Raw genomic sequence first — 16,081 nt, forward strand, 5'->3', positions numbered from 1 at the left:
CCTCTGGCCCATCAGGAGGTCCAGCAGCCACCGGCCGTCCTTTGACTCGGACGTGGAATGGAAGGGAGTTAACAGAGGAGAGGGAATGGCTGGCGCAGACTGCCCAGCAAGACAAGAGATCCTGGGGCTTTCATAGTATCCTATCCCTGGAGTGGGGAGGATTTGGGGGATTTCATAGTATCCTTCCCCTGGCAGGCTAGGAAATGGAATGAACGAGGGGGCAGCCAGGGGAGGGAAACGAAACAAATAAGTGGCCAGGCAGGCTAGGAAATGGAATGAACGAGGGGGCAGGCAGGGGAGGGAAACGAAACGAATAAGTGGCCAGGCAGGCTAGGAAACGGAATGAATGAGCGGGCGGGCGGGCAGGCGAGGAAACAGTCCAGCGGATGGAGCAGAAGCAGCCCCGGGGCTCCGCTGCCGCTCCCCGCATTTTTCTGGACGGGGTCTCGCAGGAAGGAATCCCCTCCTCCTCCAACAGGCAACAGCACTGCCGGATCCAGTTGTAGACTCGAGTATAAGCCGAGCCGGCTTTTTTCAGCCCAAAAAGTGGGCTGAAAAACTCGGCTTATACTCGAGTATATACGGTACTGGCTATTTGAAATGTATTTAGTTCCAATATTCTTTGAAATCTAGTCAATTATATTTTGCAGCACTTACGCTCCCTAAGGCCCATTTGGGAGTTACAGACTAACAGACAGAGGGGTCACTCAAACATGCTTCTCCCAACTTTGCATAAGAAGAAAATGAATGTGTTTGGCTGAAAACAGTTACAGGCAAGGCATAAATGGGAATTCTGCATAACTGCAAGTCCTGATCATGCAGGAAATATAACTTCAGATGAATATGATTATATTCTCTGTACAAACCTAGTTTATTCGTTGAAGAGTATGATATAATGCTCTAAAATGTATTCCATGTTTTTCTAGGGTTTTTATTAACATTTTATTTGAAATGTACCAAAAAATTAATCCCTAACATTCACAGACACATCCTTTGATCTATCTATCCTGAGGTAAAAAAAAAAACCCACCCTGTTAAATTAGAGATAAAAACCATATAACAGTTCTTTATAGGTCAGGATTTTAATTTCAAAGGACCATCTTGTATGTTAACTCACAGTAGAATTTAGTAAAAAGTGATTGGAGAAATTATATGCATTAAAATGCAAAACAAACGGAGAGAATACTTTGTAAATTTGGACTCACTTTTAAAATGCATATATTTATAATTGTTAGACATTTTGATTCAAAATACATTCAAGAGCATAAATTTTTACTCAGGAATGACTCCAAATGTCTCCAAAACAAAATGCCTACCCTGGCTGAGATCACTTTGGGTCTGCCTTTAGCTATTTAAGACTTTTTGTGTTAGTCATTGCCAAATTACCGTATCCAGTTTCCGGAGTCCTAGAACATCACTGGTCTGATTGAGAGGAGTTTTTCCTGTATAAACAGTTTCATTCCTTTTGATCAACTCTTGGACCACACTTTCTACCTCTTGCAGAGTCTCTGTTTTTATGGGGACCTGGTGAAAAAAATATACTTCATCAGAAAGATGCAGTATTACACAGCATGAAGATTAATGTATTGTAGAATGCAAGAGAGTGGATGATTAGCTTCCAAGATTCAGTTTAGTTGTTAATACTTGCTAGATTTTTAAGCCTCAGAGTTCTCATCTAAAAACTGGAATCAATAGTTCTTGAATCAAACTACATACAAGATTTGTTTGCCAATGTACACAAATTCTGTGTAAGAGAATGCTAACAAAACTTACATTATTAGGCTTTTAGTGTCAAAACACCAAGTATTCACAATAGCAATTAGGATTAGATGGCAACTGGTGGGTTACTGTATTTTTCGGAGTATAAGACGCACCAAGGTTTTGAAGAGACAAATTAATAAAAAAGTAGGTAGATAGAGGGATAGAGAGGGAGAGAAAGAAAGAGAAATACAGTAGGTAGGTAGAGGGATAGAGAGAGAGAAATAGAAAGAGAGAGAAATACAGTAGATAGGTAGGGAGAGAGAGAGAGTAGGTAGGTAAATGTTTCCAGGTGTATTTATCCATGTGCTGGAGAAGGAAATTGCTGACAAACCTTAAGACTTTGTTCCTGCTGGCATGTAATGTAATTCTCATCAGTTAAAGAGCTTTCCAAAAGGAAAAAAAGTTTTTGCACTCTGCAAACCTCCTAAAAACGGCCCATTTATCGCGAAAACGGGCCCATATTTTTTTCAAATAAAAGGCATGAATAGCCTTGGGGGGGGGGGGGCTTGCAGAGTGCTCTTGGTGGGAGCAAAAACGAGCAAAAAATAGCGCATTTTTTTCAAAAATATTGCATGCATACCCTTATGGCTGGGGGCTGGGGAAACTGGCCCATTTTGTGCTCATTTCTGCCCTCCCCAGCCCCCAGGAGCTCTGAAAGCCTCCATAAGGCTCTGCACAGCCATTTTAGTGAAGGAGGTGGGGCCTCGGGAGGCAAAAAAATGCCGTATTCGATGTATAAGACACACCCAGATTTTCAGCCTCTTTTTTGAGGAAAAAAGGGGCATCTTATACTCTGAAAAATATGGCATGTTGTGCATGTTACACATTAAGATGTTAATCTATATTTAAATGCTCCAAAACTAAATTGCCTACATCACTCCGCCTCCATTTATACATTGAATTTGGTCCTGTATAGCACACAATTCCCTCACACTGTTATTTTAGGGCCTTTCCTCAATCCATCCTTGAACTGGCAAAAACCCATATTACAAGACATTCATTATTCCCATTGCTGATCCTATCTCTCCTTTATTGTCTATACCAAATTACTCATTTACCAAATTTTCCTCCATGGTAAAGAACGACCGTTGACTTACTTGAACGGTCCTTCTATGTGCGCTGCGAGGGGAATCCAAGCATGGGTTAACTTTGTCCATTCCTGCTGCTGATTTGGCGCGAAGGCACTAATGGTTCAAATGGCTGGCTCCATCACCTGCATCAGCACAAAAAGTGCATGGAAAAAAATGGCCACCGTCTTTCCCCGTCCGGAAGGCGGGGGGGTGGAACGCTAGCAGCCGAAATGGCGCGGCTGACTCACCCGGAACCGCACGGCGGTGGCAAGGCTCCCAAAGCGCTGGAAACAGCGACTCACGCCTAACAATTGTGACCGCGGCCGCCGGAGACAAGGTCACGCTGCCTTTCTCAGTGACAGGCTAAGAGAACGGGAGGCGGTACCAGTGGGTTGCTGACCCCGCGCCGACACGAGAGTGGCAAATCAACTCTCACCATGGCCACTTATCAGGAAAGAGAGCGGCGAGCTGACCCTCTACTGATTAGACCCATTCAGGAGCCCAATGAGTAAGTCTCCAGGCACACATTCCTGCGGCCGCTAGAGTCTCAAGGAACCGCAAGTATAAATTGAGGAAAATGAACACCAACAATCTGTAGTCAAACGTACTAAAAAGAGGAAAAAAACCAAGTCAAATCAGGTAATTTTGTCTATTATCCTAGAGGAGAAAAATTTTGTGTCTCTTTAAGGCTGGATTGAGTTAAAAAACTGAACTATCCCAGTCAGAGGAGGCGTGGTCAACAATTACATAACTCAGTCTCTAGGCTAATGGACAAAGTTAACCCATGCTTGGATTCCCCAAGCAGCGCACAGGAGAATGACAAAGTCTAAGAATTTATATAGCCACTGGCAGCCATTCAGTGTTGGGGAAAGAAGGAGAATACAGCGAGATGGCCAGCAAACACATTTATTAAATAAAAACACTGTTTCAATATCAGGACTGCTAACAATGATGGAAGTCCAAAGGCTGCCTCACTCCTCATATGCCAGGACAGCGATCCCCAACCTTTTTAGCTTGGTGGATTGGTGAGCAGGGGGATTGTTCTGTGTGAGTGGCAGATGTGTGCATTTATGCAGCTCCATCTACACAAGCAGTGGGCATCACACAAATAGAGCTTTGGGTGCGCGTGCTCACCCACCCGCCACTTGCATGGCCCGGTTCTGAACTGGCTACGGCCTGGGGGTTGGGAACCCCTGTGTTAGGGGACAAGATAGTAGGTGTTGAACTAACTTTTGCAGCTCATTTCTAGGTGTGTTCCAAGTTTTCTTATCCTCCCTGCTCTAAATGTGGAGTACTTTGGGGATACCAGGCACCTTGGTGTTGACAAAAAATCGCAGGTGCTCAGCAGTCACACTGGATCCCTGCTGTTCTGTGCAGTCTCCCAAGACTTGGCGGAGTGCAAAATTTAACAAGTGGGTAGCTGTGTGGTTCCTCATGGAAGCTAGCCTCTGGGCCTGAAAACAAAAGCAATGCACTGGATAAGGGGCGCTGGTATTGCAAAACATTACAATAAAACTGAACATATTGGCAATGAAAAAGAAAAAAGTTTTTAATGCATAATGAAATCATTTTGAACACTTGACTGTACACACAAAGTTTTGCCGATTCTTAATTTACCTACCAAAGCACTAACTATACCAGGGGTGTCAAACTCATGGCCTGCGGGTCGGATGTGTCATGCCCCCGCCCGGTTTAGCGAAGGGAAAAAAAGTCCCGATATGTCATGAGATGCCGTTGTGACGATGCAAGTTTACACCCCTAAACCATACTGTCTAGGAATGTTCTCAGCAGAGGGTTTTCCCTCCAGTTTTGTTATCCAATATCTATTTCCTCTGGAGATACAAATTAAGTGTATGATTATAATTTCGCTGTTTATAACTTCTATAGCCCTTCCTTCACTAATGTTCTTGAATGAACTAGTCAAGAACCTCTGGCCTTACAGATGTTGCTGAGCAAGAAGCCCTAGCAGCTCCAATTAAAGGGCAATGAAGGATGCTGAAACTGATAGTTCAGTAATATCTGAAGACCCCCATACCCAAAGACACATACTTGTTTGTTAGTTCTTTGAGGTAGGGTGAGGTCAAGAAACAGATACTGCAAGGATTCCGGGAATGCTACTCTATTATAGGACATGATGACAGAATCCTGAAAGCTACACTATTAGTTTGGGTCTGTCTTGTTTGTCCTGCACCAAAAAGAATCAATGCATTGATTCTTTTTTTAGTTTCTATTGCCATTTCTCCTCCCTTAACAGGCTCATCCATTCCTTCACCAAGGTCATCTCTGTGTTCTTTTATATTGTTTGTACTAGAACACCAACTTCATAGTTGTTCTTTTTGTCCAAAGGAGACTGTGTATTGTTCGTATATAAATTCACCCAATATCAGAAGGTCACCATACTTGTTTTCTAAGATATTCACTGCAGGATAGTGATTAAACTCCTTGATACTCCAAATAATGCTCCTGATAATTAAACAATTATTAAATAATTTGCTAAAGTCTCTCAAAGAACTGCTTAAGCAGCCAAAATGATGGAATTTGCCTTACTATAACAAAGTTACTCTGCTGAATTTTTTTTTATTTGCATATCTTAGCCTTGCTTATTTAAATAGGTCACATATTTGTGAATCATTAGGGAACCCACAGGGTTGTGGATTCTGTAAAACAAATACATCTGTATTTGTTAATCTTTGTGAGTTGGTCGAAAGGAATATAGTGTTAGTGTCAACCTGCAAAACGACTTAAGCTGAAGCTATTCTTTCTCATGCTTACTCCTGCTTCGTTTCTTGGTTGCCATTCATGGGAGGAGGGATGGGCAAGCTTAGGAATGTAGTGCCTCAGCTGCTGGTCAAAACATCTACCATCCAGGGTGTGAACCAAGGTCATGTCAACGGACACCTGTCGGAGCTGAGTGGGAACCTCTGGCTGAATTGATTGGCCCATGTGATCTAAAAGATACAGGGTGTATGTGGGGAAATTCTATTCTTTTAATTATTCCTAAGTGCCGGAATCATTCAGTGCTAGCTTCACCTTTCTAACTCTTGATATGATACACTCAATAAAGGGCTTCTTGAACCTGAGCAAACAGAGCCTTGACTGTCTTGAGTTCATTACTTGGAAGAATGACAGTTAAGGCAAAATCAACAATGGTATAAACTAACATAGAATATCCTATATCTTAATCCGTTGAAATGTTGGTCATGCCCAGCGTGCAATGTGTTTTTCTAACTTCCCACCCAATATAAACTTTTAGTATGGCATATTTATAAAGACCCTGTTGACCCAGGTGTTTTATGGGAATTGCCCAGAAAAGATTGTTACCTCATCCACAAAGAGGTGTACTTGGTCCCCAACCTTCAGGCTTTCTGAAACGAAGACTTCATGGATTACATAGCCACCAAATACTTGTACAGTTTCAACAGGGAAAAGTACATCCTCAAAAGTAGGAAAAGACACAACTGTTAACATAGACACTTCATGATTTTGTGCAGCAGGTTCTTTCATTCTTCTACAGGACATTCAAGTATTTTAGTCATTAACAAATGCTATTTATCAATCAACTAAGCTTCTAAATTAACATTGGGAGAAGTACAGATTAAGATCAGTAGAGGTAAACCTTCTGCATTTAATACAAATAAGTAGTGAGTTTTTCTCTTCCCTTTTGCTTATATTTGCTACAGTAAAAGACTGAAAGAGAAGCAAGATGATGTGGATAAGGAATAAACTAGTGTTGTAGCTTGGAGACGGCAACCAAGATGGTTAATACATTTCAAGGAAGCTCGTTCCCAGAGTTATCAGGAAATAATTTCAGCTCTGCCTGGGAAAAAGCTTACCTGCTGTCTGCCACTCGTCATATAGCCTTGATCAGACGCCTGGCCACCCTGCTCAGCATAGAAGCAAGTCCTGTCTAGCAGGACACCACAGTGTTGTTTTCCTGAAACTTCCTCTTGAAGAGTCTGATCTTTGTATAATGCTAAGACAGTGGCTTGGCATGGCTTGAATACTGCAAAGAGCAAGAAAAAGGTCATAGATTCCATTTCTACAAGGTGGCCTATTCAGTGGAGCCACCTGAACAACAAGACAATCAACCAATCATGTAGCACTGATCTGACTAATGCTCAACTAAATTATTTTAAAGCCAAGTATTTTGGATACACAGGGAGGTATCCAAGAACACAAACATATTAAAATGATATTGTTATATGGGAGTAGTTACTTCTCTTTGGGCAAACTCTGGAGGACAAGGGGTCTGGCCTGCTGTGATCCACGTGGGTCTTGAAGAGCCAAATACAACTTAGCAACCGAATAACAATAGCATGTTCTCATGAAAGATCTTGCCAGTTTGTGTAATATACTGCTGGAGACTTCACAAAAATTTGCAGCTTCCACCAAATACTTGAAGCTGGGTATGTGAAAAATCTAAGAAGTACGAAGATGAATGGCTGTGGAGATACCACTCACAGTTCCCCACATAGGTAATAACAAGGATATATTACTGGCTTTAACTGTATTACATGGATTTAAATATGCATCCATTCAATGCATGTGCTATGATAGATTTTCTTCCTTCAAGTTCAATTCCCCAGCTCCAAATCCAGGAGACCTAAACTTTCATTGCTCTACAAAAGAGGACAGCATTTAGGAAAACTTGGAGATTAGACAAATTTGGGGATTACTGGATTATTTAGTCTAATTAATTCTATTATTTAGATTATTTAGTCTATTCTGGCTGGCAATACTTCTTCAAAGTTTTTACTGTTATGAATTATTTAGTGACATCATGGAACTTGCTGCAAGTTGCTAAAAACAGGCTTCTTTCCTACACTGGAATCCAATTGTCTCATCCCTCCATCAACCAACTCTCATAGTGATTGGTGAAGAACACCCGATTGAAAATATTTTGGTTCTTAACTAAAAGGCCAAAATGGTTCTTCTCCTCTCTTCCCTCAGAGAATCCTACATGCAAAAAAACAACATGGAGGAAGGAGGCTAATATTCTCCATGGTGTCCAAAGGCAACAAGTGGGATTTGGGTATATAGAGCTCACCCGATTAGAGAGGAGGTGCTTCCCAATATGAGGAGTGAACAAAGCAGCGCCTCCTACTGTCTTGGCATCAACTGCCGAAAGCCAGTACCAAAATATAGACTATGTGATCCTCTTGTATGAAATTCACATAGCCGATATCCATTTGGAGGCAACCAGGGACTTCAGAAACCTTGAAAGTTTCTGAAGGCCCTGCCCGTTTTCTGAAGGCTTCTGAAGACCCTGCCTGCCTCCAAATGGCTTCAAATTGTTGTCAGAGGGAGAGGTGGCTGGGATTCTTTTTTCACTGTGACGCAGATTTCAGATGGAACACAGCTAGGAAGTCTTAGGGATGCAAATCATCCCCTTTTCCATCCTTAATACCTCACAAAACCAGAAAAAAATGCTGAAATTAGCCTCAGAAACAATTATTTTTACTCCATGATCTGAGGCAGGTTTTAAGGGTGGAAATAGAACTATTTGTTTAAAGTCTGCTGTTGCCATTCTCTCACTTATACCATGTGGGAGAAAAAATAAATATAAAAGGCAAACAAAAAGAAAAAAAATGTCACCCTCGTTGTTTTGATGAAATCACCAGAGAACTCTCCCCCTCCTCATTATCCAAGATCTCTATATTTAGCTGAAGCTTGTAAGCATGCAGCATATAAATGCAATAATAAATAAGAAATGGCTGCCTGAGTGTGTTTTTGTAAAACTCACAATTATGCTGCTATTGACTTTTCAAATCAGGTAATGAGCCCAGTTACCCTACTCTAACAAAACATTTATCTCCTTACTGGAAAATAAAGTAAGTCTGGTCTTCACCAAGGAGGGTTGATCCTTACCATATTCCCCATCTTGTACACGTTTATAGTCATACTTGGTGGAATCATCAGTAATAGGCACATTCCGCTGTTGCAAGTGGGCCAATGAAAGCACATCCAGCTGCTTCTCAGCACTCTGGGTCTGATGTTGCTGATGCAACTTAGCATTGTGCTGCAGAGATGGAGATGGGAGGAAAAAAGACAGAGAGAATAAACACAAGAATGAGACATATCATTTTAATAAAACCTGTTCACAGAATTCTGAATACTGTAGCATTTTTAGAAGACTGTTCCAATCTAGGATCAAGTTTAGGTTTTTGAGAAACTTTGCTCCCTTTTAAATCAAGTGCTGGGGAGGTGGAATTAAATGGTTACTATGAAATTTCACTTCAATTCAGTTTGCGCCTACACACATTTTAGAGAAAAAAAAATAAGGCTATTCCATTCGGAAAAAATCAGATCAAAATTAAAACAGATGTCAACAATATACTTAATCTATTATTATGCATTATGGTTTTAGCTAACAGAGGGGCTTCTTCAGTGAACCTCAAACAACTGGAGTGAACTCCTTGTACTCTTCCAAATATTGCTAAATTCCCAATATTCTTCACCATCTACCAAAGGGGCTGTTGGGAATAGCCATGGGTTGCCTATTCTTGCCTTAGATTTCTCTAAAAGTACAGTTTTAAGGCATTGATCAGAGGAAAAAAGGTGATCAATTAGGATAATTCATAAAAAGACGTATGTGGGCCTTACTTTGATATGCTCCTGAGCCAGACGATCAAAAGTAGCAATGTCTAGCTGTACTCCTTTTTCTTCAAGCATCAATTTAATGAGATCCAGGGGGAACCCCAAATTTCTATAGAGAGACCAAGCTACCTCGCCTGCAGACAAAAATATGAGCAACTTCAGCAACTTTCCTATGTTTAAGCATGTCATCCTATAGTGCAGCATCTGCCAAATTTCTAACTAGAATTTGAAATCGTAAAAAAAACCCTCAACCACAGGATAACCGTGGACTGTGATTACAGAGATAAGACACCAGAAAGTTGTACATTAATTCCCATTAACTAGCCAGAATATCACTCTTTCAAGCAAACATGGTCAAAAGCAAGGGATAGGTCAAAGCCAGGGAGGTGGGCTCTACAAACAAGGCATTTATCACATTACACTGTATGTTGTACTTTGGCAGCTAGCAGTGGTCGTTTGCGGGGAAATGACATCCTTGCCTGGGAAGACTTTGGAATGATTCAACTTCTGGAGAGTTCGGTTTATAACTCGACGTCCTTGCAAGAGAGAAGAGAAAAATGCTGCCTCATTTTCATTGATGATATTCATAATCTGCATGGAGATAAAGAAGAGGCACAAAATAAATAAACCTATCGCTTAGAAAGCAAATTTATTACAAGTGTTGAATAAAAGATGAAGAGGCAAATTAAAAATTTGAATAGCCAAGCTCTTCCAAGGTATCTTGCTCCCTAAGATGATGTAGTACAAGCATGATACATGCTCCTCACTTTTGTAGAATTCTACTCTCCCTGCAATCCTATGATCCAAAAGGGAAGAGTAAGAAATAGGTAGAAGAAAAAAGGCATCTGCTCTAGAAAATAAAATCCAGATTGCACACCCAGTTGACATTGGTCTAGGTTTTTAGATGCATCTAGTCCACAAAAGACCATCATCAACCATAATTAACTATGGCAACATAGGTATGCCATGGGAACCTTTTTGGAACTGAGGCCACAAAGTAGGATGCAATTCTTACTTGAAGACAGAATGGACATCATTACAATATACGTGCCCATTTTTCTTTGCACTTATGTTCTTAGTGTCACATTTGGTGAAATATTTTTGACACAGTAGTTTTAGGGATAGGCTGAACCCCTACGCCCAACTTTCAACCTGACATAACACATAATTCTCAATCTGTTAGCTGCAACAACATCCTTTTAACGAGGGATGTTATTTGCATTCAAAAGGATAATTTTGTAAAGTTTAGACATATTTTTCTACTGCCTTTTTATGAACAAACTTTGTGCAATCAAAGTTATATATCAAAAAATGTTTTTATTTTTATTTATACATTTTTCTTTAATATGCATAGATGCTTAGTAAGCAGTGTAAGAAAAATGTATAAAGTTACATATCAAATATTTTAATGTTTTTTAAATGAAGGTTTCTTATCAGGAAAGGTTTTAGAAAATTAACTGGAACTTTGTTTCTTCAGATAGTATACAGTACATGTCAGTTATTGCTTGGACTATTCACTGGGTTAAAAAAAGTACTGGAAAAGAGGAATACATCTTTCAAAGCAAAAACAGAGACAGCACATTTTGTCTCAGATCTGGCTCTACATGGGCCGCTGGCTTATGACTTAATTCACGTCAGAAGGAAAAGTCTCCTACTTGCATTTGCTCATGTGTGGCACAGAGCTCAACTGTTGGATTGACCTTTAAAGTGCAGGCTATATTAGCTTAATTGCTCAGGAGACAGCAGAGAAGCCCAATCTCACCTCCATTCTTCCACTATTCAAAATAAGATGGGGAAAAAATGCATCAAAAACTGGAAGCTGGTATAGTATGCTCATTAAGAAGGATTACTAAGCAAATAATTCCACTATTTCAAGCAATGTGTAATAATTTAGAGATTAATACAACTTTGAGTGCAGCAGCAGTAGCTGCTTACCTTCTCTGGATCCCTCTTTAGTTCTGGATAAGCATCTCCCTGCAAAGGAAACATCAACTCATTACAAGTCATTACTAGTGCAACTCTCACTTCTCCCCATCCCTAATATACATTATATGAAATTCTTTGCTTCTGAAATTAGGAATTTTGTTTTGTTAGTCTCATGTCAGGAATTATATAATTTAGATCTCCCCCGTCCCCAATTATACGCAAAAAATCAAATCTCTGAATAGGATAAACATGAGTGATAAACAACACTAAAGCATTGTGTTGACTTAACACAAATATCCCAAAACGCCTTTCAGGCCCTTCATATTATTGGACAGAAACACTTCCATAAGAACTGCCTTTCAGTCAAGAAACATGGAATTCTGCAAACGTAGCTCTTTCCTGATTCCAAATCCTTGGATAATCCTGTTACTTCTGCGCATTTTCTAGTTAGCAGAAGTGGTGTGATATATCTCACTGGAATAGTAGAACTGCTGGATCACATACTATTTCTTCTAATATTGAAATTCATGTGTAGGACAATTAGATAGTTTTAACACCTGCATTAAAAAAATCTGCTCTTTGACTTTGTTGTATCTCCCATATTTCTAGCAACTAAGGGATTCCTCATCTGATGTTACAGGGTAGCACCATCTGATAAGGCAATCAATGCAGCGTTAGAAAAGTGTCTTGACCTAAGAAATCAAATTCTAAGTTACCAGAATTTCTACCACGACAGGAACCAAACTCGCCAAGAACCCAGGTGGAGCATGGAGAACCTCAGAAGAAAACCGTACAGCCCTGCGCAAAATCTGACGTAGAACAAGCCTGTAGGGAACAAATGTTTCAAAATGAAATTAACATTTTGAGTGAGTAGGCAATTTTACTTTTTCAGAAAAACATCTGAATACTTGCTTAAAATTCCCACCAAGATTCTCTTAGTATTTATCTTGTTGGTTTTACAGCAATGTCCTTGGTATGCTCCATATATTTTATGCATGCATTTCCTATGTGCTGCAGTCACTCTTTCCTCCACTAATCTTTTGAAATCATTCAAAATTATAGTTTCCATTTGTCCCACCTGCTTCCTCTTTCTGTGTAACTTTCTCTCTGACAACATCAACCCGAATATTCTCTAATCACTCACTCCCAGCTGTTCTTCCCCTCATTATTGGACTTTTTCCTTACTCGGCACCAGCCATGCCTGGGAAAATCCCATCCGCAATGCACAAAGACAGGGCACGCACGTGATCTGCCACCACTCTGTAGGCCATATTCACTCCCCCTGGGTCAATGTCGCCAACCAAGCCTTGGTAACCAGGTCCACCACAGCCCTGAAAGGTAATAGAAGACACTGAAAAAGTCACACAAGAATATGCACGTTCTATTTAATTACTCTAAGTTTCACCACTTTTCCTTATTTTTTTCTCCTTAAAAGTTTAAACGGATTGGTCTTTAAATGTTTATGGGATTTTTTTTTTAAAAAAAGGGCAGACCAAAAATATTTCACCAAACTAACACAGGCCTATTCCCCATCCTCATACAACACACAAAACATATTTAGGAAGTCTAATGCATTTGTAAGTTCATTCAACTGCCTCTGCGTCTTTTAACATTCTATCACCTATCTTCTGAAAAGATCCTGAGAAAACATTTGCCTATTTTAATAGTTTACAGAGCAGTGTTATGTTTGAACTTCTTCTGAACCAACTTTGAAACACTGCACACACAGCAACAATGCCTAAGTTTCTTGGGACTTAATGTTGCAGTTTTAGGCCTTACTAAATTGAGTGGCACTTCTGTGTAGACATGTAAATGACTACTGCAGAAAAGTAGAACTGAGAGATAAGAGGGGGATATTCCCAAATATAATAAGACCCATATCAGAACTTTTTTTTTTATAGTCCTTGAAAGCTGCACTTTTCCACTCAGAAAATTCTAATGCTATCAGAGCTGGTCTCTCAGTTTGAACAGCCAACAAACTATTTAAGTCATTCTTCTGGCTCTTTTAAGACTACTGCCAGAAAAGGAGATGCAGCAATTTTTATTCTCCTGAGAAATAAGTATTCTAGCATATCCACAATATTCATATTGGTGAGTCTCACGATTATGTTGAATTCTAAATCCCATAAACATTGTCCAGTGATCACAGACATCTAAAATCTAGTGGACCTGAGATTCCTGTTCTTACTCCAAAAAGACAGAGTTGTATCAGGGTGATTCTGTCACATCCATCTGTCTCTCACTTGAGGATTATGACAGCAGTTGGGAACAGAATGGCTGTTGCTAGACAATACGATTGTAAAGGACAATTGCATTGCTTAGTGACGGCAGTCCCAGTTGCCTTGTTAACTGAATCTTAGGGTTGTTATGTGAGAAAGCTTCCAACTGGTTTCTCACAATCAAAGCCAGTGAGGAAATTGGTAGGGAGTTTTAAGTCCAGGGTGATAGGCAGGAAAGTGGCTGCTGCCAGTGGGGGAGGGAACAAGGGAGTATGTGGGAGTATAGAGGAGGGTTGGGGAAGATACATGAGAGGGTTGAGGATGGAACGTAAGGGGGTGCACAAGAGATGTGGTAGGGATGTGCAAAAAGCAGTGTGCTTTTTGCACACCCCTACGCAAGGAGGTGTGTGTGCAATGAGCGCAAGGAGCACAACGTGACTCAGAAAGTGTGCAAGAGACATAGCACAGGTCCAGACAGGAGCACAACTGTGTATGATAGACATGATCTGGGTTGGGAAAGGGGTGTGAGGTGGAGTAGCAAGGTCCATGAAGATGCTCTTTAGATACATTTCAAATCAATGTAGGTCAATGCAATCATAGTCCTTCTTAGTTCTTAACTGGAGCCTACTAGATTGACTGTACATACAAAACTTCAAAGTCTCATTAGAACTACACCAAGATGATCATCACCTTATGGATAGCATCCAGGATTGGGGTGAAGAGGTCAGTGTCATAATTGGAGCGTTTGTTCTGAAGAACTGTCATCAACCTTTCTAAGCCCATTCCGGTGTCCACATGATGCTGAGGGAGATGGCGTAAACTCCCATTGGCCTCTCTAGAATTGTATCAGTTAACCAACCAAGGAAAAATGGTAAACATTAATTAGAGGCCAATACTTGTTTTGCTGAAGGGAGGGGAATGGCAATGCTGCAAGTGATTGAACTGTAATTGGAGAAAGGCATCAGGAAAACTGATGAGGACAGAGTAGATGGCCAAGATTAGTGGGAGATTATGCAAAATTATCATAGATTAGGACAACCCTTTACTATCATTCTATAGAAATAATCTGTTAGGTGAGCAAAGACAAAGACAAAGACATAATTTCTTATGTTCTTATGCTACCCTTTTCTCTCTTAATTTATTTTGCTTTCTGATACCTTCTTCTCTCTCATCCAAGATGCAGATTGCAGGAAAGAGGCAGATTACTCTTGCTAGAGATCTGGATTGATCTACCATTGAAGGCTTTTGAAACTAGGACACAACCTGTGATGGGGGCTTTGGGCTGAAGGTTGCTAGCTCTGACAGTATCAAAATATTAATGCACAAAGTTCACTCATCTTGGGCAGTACACAGAACGGTAGGGTAAAAAAGAAAAAAGGCTTTTAAAATTATTTTGTAGATGATGGGGAGATAATGGCAAAATGGGTACTTGCAGAGATCTTGTCAATCCACATAAAATCAGTGCAGTCCTTCAGCTGATAAATTACAATACAATTAGAGGAGATGACAGGGAGAAGAGGAAATACATATGTAATATAATTATTTGGACTGATAAAACAGTACTGATTGATGTATAATCTGTGAATATTTATTTAAAAAAATTATACAGCTGCCCAAATTAACCAAATCTGCATATCCAAGCAAACTTTTGCTAAGAGGTCAAGCTATGGCATTTATATAAAACTCTTTTAATAGTAACACGATAATGTACCTGTTGTATTGTATGAAAACAAGGTTCCAGATCTCCACCACATCAGGACTGCCCTGATTCACGAGCGCTGCTGCATTTCTTCCACCACCTATATGATCATAATGGATTTCTGTGCAGGGCCCACAGGGACCAGTGTCACCCATCTCCCAGAAGTTATCTTTCAGGTGAAAAGGAAGAACATGGCTAGGGGGTATACTGAAAAACAAACAAAGAACAACAATAAAAAAAGAACAAGCAAACAAGCAGAGCAGCTGGTGAGTGGAAACAGTAAATTCCTATTTTCCTTCTTTTCTCCAAATGCCTGGATCTATGAACTTCAGTAATCTCAAAATGGGAAATCTTTGTTTCCAACCTGCCTCTTTGCTGTGGGTAGGTGAACTTTACTGGTAACTTATGCATGGTTCATTCATTCTGCTAAATCACACATCATCTTTACAAATCAGAGGCTGGTTTCCCATCACATGTTAAGCCAAATAAACCATTGTATGGCACAATATGATACATACAATCCATTCCTCCTTCACATTACAATCATGGCCTGTACTGATGAATGCTACTGAACAAGATAAATAATATTATGGTATTCAGTTCATACTTGCTGCACGCAGTGGCTTTGGTCTTCTTGGCATGACTAAAGATCAGGATTATGCAATGCTTGAGCAAATTGGGGGTACAAATTAGGTAAAACCATGTGAGACATAAAACAAGGCTATAAACTATTTCAGGTAATGCACTGACCAATGACTCTTTCCTAGTCCATTGCCCAGTTACCATATTATAACTGCTGCTACCATTAT

General features: G+C 40.2%; 1 protein-coding gene across 1 annotated transcript in view; it reads right to left on the reverse strand.

The window, feature by feature from the left end:
- Window positions 1-16,081, reverse strand: part of AARS2 (alanyl-tRNA synthetase 2, mitochondrial) — a 31,553-nt gene that overhangs the window by 11,802 nt on the left and 3,670 nt on the right. Inside the window, exons 4-15 of the mRNA XM_032216271.1 lie at window positions 15,285-15,479; window positions 14,264-14,408; window positions 12,540-12,685; window positions 12,071-12,179; window positions 11,364-11,402; window positions 9,906-10,019; window positions 9,435-9,560; window positions 8,700-8,850; window positions 6,665-6,834; window positions 6,153-6,266; window positions 4,145-4,285; window positions 1,387-1,524 (exon numbers count right to left, since the gene is read on the reverse strand). Of these exons, the coding sequence (XP_032072162.1) occupies window positions 1,387-1,524; window positions 4,145-4,285; window positions 6,153-6,266; window positions 6,665-6,834; window positions 8,700-8,850; window positions 9,435-9,560; window positions 9,906-10,019; window positions 11,364-11,402; window positions 12,071-12,179; window positions 12,540-12,685; window positions 14,264-14,408; window positions 15,285-15,479 (1,588 nt within the window). The remainder of the gene's footprint in view (window positions 1-1,386; window positions 1,525-4,144; window positions 4,286-6,152; window positions 6,267-6,664; window positions 6,835-8,699; window positions 8,851-9,434; window positions 9,561-9,905; window positions 10,020-11,363; window positions 11,403-12,070; window positions 12,180-12,539; window positions 12,686-14,263; window positions 14,409-15,284; window positions 15,480-16,081) is intronic.

This window comes from Thamnophis elegans, chromosome 4, assembly GCF_009769535.1.
Source record: "Thamnophis elegans isolate rThaEle1 chromosome 4, rThaEle1.pri, whole genome shotgun sequence".
NCBI lineage: Eukaryota > Metazoa > Chordata > Lepidosauria > Squamata > Colubridae > Thamnophis > Thamnophis elegans.